At 42.4% G+C, this 9,899-nt stretch overlaps 1 protein-coding gene across 1 annotated transcript in view; it reads left to right on the forward strand.

The window, feature by feature from the left end:
- Positions 1-7,912, forward strand: part of LOC119728803 (tyrosine-protein kinase transmembrane receptor Ror-like) — a 28,962-nt gene extending 21,050 nt beyond the window's left edge. Inside the window, exons 8-15 of the mRNA XM_038201239.1 lie at positions 202-364; positions 1,097-1,207; positions 1,532-1,710; positions 2,461-2,607; positions 3,541-3,652; positions 4,134-4,230; positions 6,312-6,411; positions 7,856-7,912. Coding sequence (XP_038057167.1) covers positions 202-364; positions 1,097-1,207; positions 1,532-1,710; positions 2,461-2,607; positions 3,541-3,652; positions 4,134-4,230; positions 6,312-6,411; positions 7,856-7,912 — 966 coding nt within the window. The remainder of the gene's footprint in view (positions 1-201; positions 365-1,096; positions 1,208-1,531; positions 1,711-2,460; positions 2,608-3,540; positions 3,653-4,133; positions 4,231-6,311; positions 6,412-7,855) is intronic.
- The last annotated feature ends 1,987 nt before the right edge of the window (positions 7,913-9,899 follow it).

Below are 9,899 nucleotides of genomic sequence, written 5' to 3' on the forward strand. Positions count from 1 at the left end.
TTTTGTGATGATTAAAGGTTTTGAAGTTGAGACAGCCGGTCAGAAACCCTGTTTCACTTGCATAAGAACCTTTCGGATGTTATCTGCGGTGAAAAGAAATCTGCGATGAAAAGAAATATTATCAGTCCCAAATTTCGTAAGATATAGAAACAATCTTAGCTGACTGAAACAAGCAAAACTGAATGCTGTATTCTCTCAAAGGTAATGGAGGAAGGCACTATGAAGAAATGTAACTTTCCCCGGAGCAAGATTACGCTGTTCGATGTCATTGGAAGTGGGAACTTCGGTCAGGTCTTCAGGGCAACTGCAGACGGGATACTGCAGGAAGGAGTCGAGACAGAGGTGGCTGTGAAAGTACTCAAAGGCAAGAAACTGATTATAAATGAAGACACTACAGATTGTGGATGATGACTTACCCGCTACACTACACCTGCACCATGCAGACATTTGCTGGTCCCACATGGCCAACCTGGTGTCATCTTTGTACCTATCTCACTGACCGACTAACTGACTTACTCTGACTGACTCTCACCTCTGTGCTGGGCAGTATTTATTTTTATTTCTTTCTGTTAATGAGACCAATTATTTCTTAAATGTGCCCTAGGCACTGCAGCTCGAAAGCCCGAGAAAACCTGTAGAGAGAACACAATGAGAAGAAATTAGAGGTAGGAGGAATACCCCGAAGAACATTCTGGAGAAAACGAATGGAATCAGGTAGAGACTAAAAACCCAATCTACATGCATACAGGACAGGAATCGAACCCAGCCGACAGCAGTGGAAGGCGAGGACAGTAACCATTGTGCCAACCAGACTCCCTTGTCGACTTGGATAATTACCTTGTAACGCCCATGAATGGGTAGATCTGGCCCATTGGTTAGACCATGTTGATGAAAAGGCTTCCAATTAATGGCCATTATTATTATTTGAGTATTACTATGTGCGCTTGCAGGCCAGTTATACTAAGGTTGCTTAGTCTAGTATTATAAGATTGCACACGGAGATACACCTAACGGCTATTGGCGACCATTATGACCTGATTTATTCTCAGTTTTTTGGTTATAAGTGTTGGGGTTTTTTGGGGTTTTTTGGTTTCAGAGTCTGCTGATGAAGCAGCCGCCTGTGACTTCAAGAAGGAAATCGCGATCCACAAAACTTTGAAGAGACATCCGAATGTAGTCTCCATGTTTGGATGCTGCACTGACTCGGGTGGGTTCCACGTTTGTGAATTTAGTTTTCAGATAATGGGTCGTATCAAGATTAAGCGAAGTAGTCAGGGACTTCAGCTATAAAGACAAAATACATTCAGCAGCCATTTTTTTTTTAAATAGAGGTGTATTTTGTGTTCTTATATCAGTAATAATGAATACGCAAGAGGTAGAACAAAACACGCACCAATAAAAATGAGAGGTTGGAATTAAATTCAGATGGGCTGATGAGAATAGGCTTTCAATAATGACGATTATTTTAGAATCTCAACTCCGACATGTCCCTTTTGACTCTTTTTTTTTCTTCTAATGATCTGTTTCTCAGAACCCTTCGTCATCATTCTGGAGTTACTACCAGGGGGCAGTCTACAGGGTTACCTGAGAAACAAGAAAAAGGCGTGGACGGAGGAAGCCGTAGAAGGCGCTAAACCTGTCCCTCCATCCGAGCTGCTTGCTTTTGCCTCTCAGATCGCGAGTGGCATGGAATACCTGTCATCAGTTGGGGTACGTGTGGGAATACAAGATAAAGAAAATAATAAACTGAGAGTAAAAACATTCAGACTGCGGTCAAGATCAATGTCGCAGTCACGTGGTTCATTAACTAATGCTGATCGCAGACAACCATGTTGTCACCACCATTATACATTTGATGTAATCTGGTCAAGCAACTATAGCTTCATCACCTAAAAAGAAATTAGAGACCTGTCTGTACTGATGACCTCTAGGGTTTGGGTTAGAGTAAGTGTTAGTGGGTATGTAAACACCGGCAATCGTGGACCTAGGACAAAAGGGTGAGGGCACAAGCAATACGACCTACGATTGACCGATAGTCCACGATTGAAATTCGTGTACAAAACCAATGAGAGCTGTTGCTAAAAAGTTAGAGTACAAATAAAGGAATGAGGATAACGGACAATAGGGAGTCCACGATTGCCGGTGTTTACACAGATGCGTGTGGGTGTTAGTGTTAGGTATGAGTTTATGATTACTTAACTATTAATTTTGCGTGTTCCGCGGCTTTGCACTTATGATCTCAGTCATTGAGTACAGGCTAAGACGAATCGTCATGTCTGATACAGCAAGCAATGTACACTGAGGTCAGACTGAGGTCATTTGGCGAAATCAGACTTCCAAGTCACATAACTATTAAATAGAAATCCCTATTTTTCTCGCCATTGTGGTGTATCAATTTCACGGGTGGTTATGTTAGGCTATATTAAAGATAATTCAAACATTTCTTCAACTTCGAAAAAGCATATACATTTTTTTTTTCTGCAATGCATTCACCGTGATTTAGCCGTTCGTAATGTCCTCCTTGATAAAGACATGGTATGCAAGCTGTCCGACTTTGGCCTAGCGCGTGATGTTTCTGAGACACAACACTACGAAATGACTTCAATGGTAAGTTAACTTCTAGCCGGCCTTCCTTTTTTTCTCGAGCTTTCATTCATATGTTTGACTACGGTACTTGGATTTTGAACAACAGAGTTGTACACTGTAAAATGTCCTATGTCAATTTCGACTCGGACTCCGGGTCGTATTTCCGTGAATTTTGGATGAAATCGGGCGGAATGGCTCTATTTTGCAATGGAGCGTAGACGTTCATTTACAATATGGAGATGGCTTCAGGACTGTTTTTAGGGGTGATAATCTTTGGATGGAGGTTTCTCACAAAGGTCATTGGTTAACCCCCCAAAAAATTGAACGAAAAATGAAACATGAATTAAGCTTGTGATTTTTTTTTTATAATTTGGGGAATCGCGCGTAGTTATCACCGAGGATTAAATAAATTATGACAGTCTATTTACTGGTCTGTAACCATTGATCTCCGTTAATCTGTACAATGGAGATCAACGTCTGGATCCTTTGATAATTAAAAATGGCGTCCTCTACGATGATGCAGTACCCTGTGTGAGGGCGCTTTTTCACAACGAGACAATGAACCCGTATAGCGCTTCGAAGGTCGAAGGTTTGAAACCTTCTCCATTGGCTAGCCGAGTAAAGTTGGCCCTATAGGTCTAGACCTGTCAACGTCACAGCGCACAATCGATTCGGAATGGCTATTCAACGGAAGTCTTTTCCGTGCATTTGGTTCACACAACGGTCCGATTAAGCCCATACATTGATGAAACGGGGTAATCCTATACGATACCAATGCCCGGCTCTCCTGACCATACAACCGGTCTAAGTCACAAGTAACAGTCAGTCAGTCGGTAGGACAGGTACAAAGAGAACAGAATGGCGGTTCATTGGTACCAACGAATTAATGAACGTCCTCCGTTTGTTCTTCAAATTTATTGTCAATATCTGATATTTCACGATTGCCTTTCGCAGGGGATGATTCCAGTTCGCTGGTTGGCTATCGAGAGCCTGCTTGACGATGTCTATACCACCATGAGTGATGTCTGGTCATTCGGCGTTCTGCTGTGGGAGATTGTCACACTGGGTGCGTCATTTATTTCTGCCTTTTAATAACGGATGCTTTGTAGTTCATAATCGATAGCGTGCCCTCTACCTTCCAGCCAGTGTAGTGCAGAATTATAGCGCAGGAAGGAAAATGACTTGTGTTTGTAATTTGCATCTGTGTTGTTGCCGAGTCCTTCACAAGGCCTCACAAGTCCATCACTATACAATTCACCCAGTCCCAAGTCACACACTATTCAAATGAACCTTGACAAAGACATTCTCCCGTTACTGTTCATCTTCTGTCACTTGTAACCGGACTTGTGACTTGACAGGTGATTTACTCATTTTGTTTGGAAATGATTTACTCATTTTGTTTGTAAATTGAAGACTTTATTCTTATTTCATGCGCAAGGATGACAACATACTTGTGTACAGGGCAAATATAAAATGCTATCATTCCAGCTATCTCTAACAAACGCCACATAGATCTGTGACACACATATCTATTTTTTTTCCCACAGGTGCCCACCCCTATCGTGGCATGCATGCACGTGACGTAATTGATTCCATAGAACGGGGCTTTCGGTTACCAAATCCCACCCACTGCAGCGAACAACTGTAAGTACCTAAAATTGGTTACGATATTGGGATGTGGCAAAGATCATTGCCCAAGTGGAAACAAATAACATTCAGATTAACAACAGCATGCAGATCAAATATTTGTGAAAACACCAAGAGAACATTCACTGGGAGACACAGCTTCAGTAGTCGTATACGACTACTGAAGCTGTGTCTCTGAAATACTACTTAAACAAACATATGAGTTTCTATCAAGTGACTGTTATTTAAGCTATACCTTAAAGAGGATTTGCTTACGCATCCATTCCATTCCATGTATACACTTAGACCCCCTCTTCCTTTACACTGGGCGGCGACCGTTGGGCCTCCCTTGTGCGACCATGAATCTGGCCTGGTCGCCGTTGGAGGCTCAAAGGAGGCCGAAAGGTTGCCTAGGTCATTCAAAGATGGTACACAGGATGTTCAGACATCGCCATGGACGCCATGGTCGTCGTAAATTTTGAACATGTTCAAAACAGTCCCACAAAGGTCGCCGAGGACCTTAGTTGCTCAAATGTGGCTCAAATGAGGCAGAAGGGAGGCACAAGCATCGCCGTGGTTACAGAGTGGATGCCCAATGGCCGGCCAATGGTCGCCACGTAATAGATCCGTTCTGTTGCAAATTGTGCTGTCTATCTCGGCGATGCTTCTGCCTTCCTTGTGCCTCAAGGGTCGCCTAGGAGGCAGAAGCATGGCTGAATGGTCGACCAGTGATCGCCGTTAGTTACCGTTGGTCGCCGAGGATGGCACAGAAGAGGCACAGAGGAGGCTCAATGGTAGCCCAAACATTGCTCGGGGGTTGCCTATGTTGCCTTGAATCGCGTTGGTTGTCGTAGGTTGCACAGGTGAAGCACAGGGGAGGCAGGCAAGTGGCTCAGTGGACGCATAGGTCGCTAGTAGCTCAACATGAAAATGCCCGAAAATTGCAGTTTTGGTGGTTCAAGTGAGAAACAAGGATTGCTGGAGCAGTTCCATGCATAGAAAAAGGATTTTCTGGGTGTAGGCGACCATTGAGCGTCCTGGCCAGTTTTGGTCGCTCATAGGTGGTACAAAGGTCGCAGCCCAGTATAAAGGGGCCTCTGAACATATAGGCCTACATGGAATATTCATCCACACCGGCGGCAAGACGTGACATCCTTTCCATTTTGCTGTGGTTGTACCAGAGATGAAATTTTTTCCGATTTCCGATTTTTTTTGTTTTACTTCTCCTAAGAAACAATAAAAACTGACCAGCAAAAAATCAAATTATGTGTCTGCTAGTTTTCTTTTCAGACAGTCGGACAAATTGTTGACATTAGCAATGTAGAAGGGGTATTAAACACTGTGAAAACATATGAATTTACTCAGCATTCAGAAAACAAAATCATGCCATGTTTCTTTGTAATAAAAATATATTTCTCATAACTATATGCTAATTACTCTAAGGTCTCGGTCTCGCCCATAAGGTCTTTGTCTCGGTCTCGACTTTGGACCCTGAGGTCTCGATCTCGGTTCTCAGGTCTCGCTCTCGGTCACGACCTTTCAGATCTCGACTACACAACACTGATGACTAATGATATTAATTGTATTGAAGAGAGGTCATCCATATCACTTCATTTTTGCTGGTCCCATTAGATCAGCTTGACATCCAATTTGCTCCCATCTCGCTAACTAACTGACGGACTCACCGTCACTTGTAACTTTGTATGGCTGCCCATCTCATTTTACTGACTGTACTGTGCCGCTTGTGACTTACACTGCCCTGGACCAGCTTGATAAGTCTTGCCTATAATGATGTAGCATCCTGCAACACATGTGCATTATTAATCTTACGCCCCTTATTCCATCAAGCCTCCATGCGAACAGCCAGAGTAGATTTTTCTTTCACTATCACGTTACCACTACAGTTTATTCTAAGAAATTTTCTTAAAACTTTGAAGTACCTAAATCGCTTGCGATATTGGGAACTTTCACTTGGGAGGTTACACACTGAGTATACAGTATTTGTACACGTCGGTGAAGGGCAAAGACTAATATTGAACTCAGAACTTTTGGCCATTCTGAATCAACTGACTTGAAATGTGTGTCTTATGTTGAAACAGTTACGAGGTAATGAATGAGACCTGGCAGGAGACGCCTAGCGAACGCCCGACATTTCGCGAATTGAGAGAGACCCTTGAAGGAATGATCCCTGATGCTCCGGTAAGCATAATTGAGTGTCCCCCCCCCCCCCAAAAAAAAAAGGAAGCCTGTAGGCTCCGCGCACAAATACCCCCTCATTGATTAAAAAAAAAAAAAAAAAAATTGCATGAGACCACTTGGAGAGACATTCGAACATTGCTGACGACACCATTGATCTCCATATACACAGACTGTGTATGGAGAGCAATGGACAACACTCAACGCTTACGCAAAGACATGGCTGCTTTGTGCACATTGAGAATACACTTAGTCGTGCGTATTTCGCGATACACGCACGCGAACCACTACGTGCGCACATGCGTACTTTCAAAAGTGGTACTTTCAAAAGCCCTCTCTTATTCAGGCACGGAGCGCATTTTCGGTCTCTCTCTATAGATATAGAATAAAAAGACTCAGCCTCGACTCAAGGGGCGCGTGCACGTTCCTTACACTAACCCCTGGCTGTGATGATGACGTAAATGACGGTGATTGGCTATTCACAGGTTTCAGGCCGGGCGCGCCGATAATACGCTCGCGTGCTTTGCACGTAACGTCACGTACGAAAAAAAAAATTGTGATTCAAAAGTCGCAATGCTTGTACGAAATGGATTATGGCAGCCGCGTTTTTCGCTTAAAAAATCCTGTATCTGTGGTTGTAAAGGCACGAAAGGGGTACGTACATCTAATACAAATCTTTGCTAAATAACGCAACGTCCAAACGTTATGTTTGAAAGGATTGATTCTTAAAATCACAACTTTTCACATTTTAAATATGGCGTCGGCACGTTAAACGGATAAACTGCAGCCCTAATTCACGCATTATTTTACTGCGTATCAAGCACGCATTGCGCAGTGTTAATGTTGAAAATGTTCCAAACACGCGCGCTTATTGCTGGAAATGTGTTCGCAATACGACGCTGCCGATGCGCTTTATGCAAGTTGACGCTCAAAATGCCGATGCACGTGGTTGGTCACTAGGAATTAACGTCATTTGAGAGAGACCTCGTATGGTCGCGCACTCGTATGGCGCGGGGCACGCCAGCATATTAATTAATTATGCACAAAACCGTAGCGTATTGTTCTATTTGTTTCTGCTTTCTTTGCCATAAAATCCTGACAAGAAGATGCAACATTTCCCGGCACTACGCGCCGTGAAAACTCAATTTTGCCATATACGTCGTGTACAAAGAGCAGAATTACCATTCGTACATATGAATAATTAATGAGCCATAATTCCAAAACCCTTTAACCTATAGTCGGAAATTTCTTGGGTATTTCTTATTATAGTTGCTCTATGCATGTACCAAGTTTCAAATTTTTCGTCACTCGATGACCGAGATCTTACGGGAGGCGGGGGGCGGAATCCGCCCCCCCCCCGGCTGAAAGATGGTCAAAATAACCCGGCCTGATTAGGGTTAAAAGTGCCACAGTCAAATGACGGTTTTTACTTCATTTTGGTCGACAGATTTACCTGGATATGGCGAACTTTGTGGCCGATCACTACGTGGGAGAAAACTCTTGAGCATCTTACTTCATCTCGTGTCCTCGCCTGACCTCTTCAACACTGTTTGAATGGATAGATCCACTACGCCCGCCCCCTGATGTTTTGACCAATCACAGCCGTGATTATAGTGCGACATGCGTGCACTTGCACGTGACAAGCGCGTCTGAATCATGTGGCAAGGCATAAGCCTATTTGAGGTATGGTGGACACAATAGGAGGGCGCTATTTTGTTTGGGTAAATACAAAGGACTTTACACAAATCAAACAGCGCCCTCCCATTGGGCGGGGCCTACTGGATTAGTCTGCTTGTGTTAAAGAAGTTGTGGAATGCTCGAAGACATTTTCGTCATTTTTCGGGTATATGTAGCCTAAGGTGTGATGAAATAAAAACGACTATTGTTTCTGTCATGAAATGAGTACAAAAGGTACTTTTGAGAGCTGTTTTTCAGGTCCAGTTTCGACCCCAACGTGCAACTGTGTAAAAGTCGTCGTTGCGGGCAGCAAACAAAACACAGTAAATCGTGACGTAATAAACAGGACTCCCGATGCACAGTAGCATACACGAGTCCTGTTACACAGTTGCACGTTGGGGTCGAAACTGGACCTGAAAAACAGCTCTCAAAAGTACCTTTTGTACTCATTTCATGACAGAAACAATAGTCGTTTTTATTTCATCACACCTTAGGCTACATATACCCGAAAAATGACGGAAATGTCTTCGAGCATTCCACAACCTCTTTAAATTACCTCCAAATATTCCTTCACGAAGAAGTAGGTTCCAAAGTATTACGAAGATTAATTTTACATTACAAACAATGCATGCTCTTGTTTTTGCTTCCATGTTGAACGTTTTCTTCGTGGAGGCAGTTGCTGTCTTTCGTACGGTGGCCCTGGAACGACAGTTTAATATTGACCTTTTTAATATGAGCCTTGTAACTTCTTAATATTGACGTTGTACCTTCGCAATATGCACGTTGCACGTAGCTTAATATCGCATTGTGGAAGTTGTTCCTTCTTAATGTGAATGTTCCAACTTGTTAATGTTCACGTTTGATCTTGTCAATGTACACCATTGATCATGCTTGATGTCAACGTTGCATCTTGCTTCTTCGCAATATGAACCATGTACCTTCGCATTGTGAACGTTTGACCTTGCATCTTGTTAATATCATTGTTGAACCGTCCTCCTTCGCAATGTGAATCATGCATTCTAAAAAGTACGAGGTCCTTGCCAAGCCCTATAGTTAGACAACCAGTTATGCTGGAGTTTCAACAGCTGTTTAATGTCACTTAACCTGGTTCTACCTTGTAGTGATTTTTATCATGAATCAAGGCTCTCTGATTTATGTCACATATCTTTTATAATTCATGTTCAGGCTAATGAGCGCTGTTTCACTAGAAAAGATGTGTTCAATTCATGAGACTAATTAATTTCTTGACGGTATACTCTCCGTCAATTACAATAATGCAAAACAGTGTTCTGTGATCACGTTGTTGTAGAAGGCCTGTTTCTAAATGTATCGGTTGAACTGTGAAATTGAATTATTTTACTATATCGTATAGCAAGCGTTATACGCTTCATCCGGTATTAGAAACCAATAATCGCCTATTCTATCTAGAGATCAATGTTTTCCATATTTTTGTATATATCCATCTTTGATTGCGTTGCTAAGTTTGATTAAGTATTCAATAACAAGAATTGTACACTGCTGCATGCAGCGTTGGACTGTTTTATTATTCAGGACAAAAGCTGTTAATTGATCTTTTTAGTGGGAAAAAATGCTGATTAATTATACATTTTGCAATTGTTTGGCACCCATGAATGTAATGTAATATACCGTAGATTTTAACTATAACATTTACAGTGTAAGTAGCCCAATTTGGATTGATTTTAAAACACAAAAACTATTTGGAATAAGCAGCACCATAAGAACAAACAATGTTCAATCCAATTGAGTTCACTTTGAGTCATTTCTGGAGCCAGTCATGCACTTCCCCCTCCTAA

Source organism: Patiria miniata, unplaced genomic scaffold, assembly GCF_015706575.1.
Source record: "Patiria miniata isolate m_02_andy unplaced genomic scaffold, ASM1570657v1 HiC_scaffold_1, whole genome shotgun sequence".
Lineage (NCBI taxonomy): Eukaryota > Metazoa > Echinodermata > Asteroidea > Valvatida > Asterinidae > Patiria > Patiria miniata.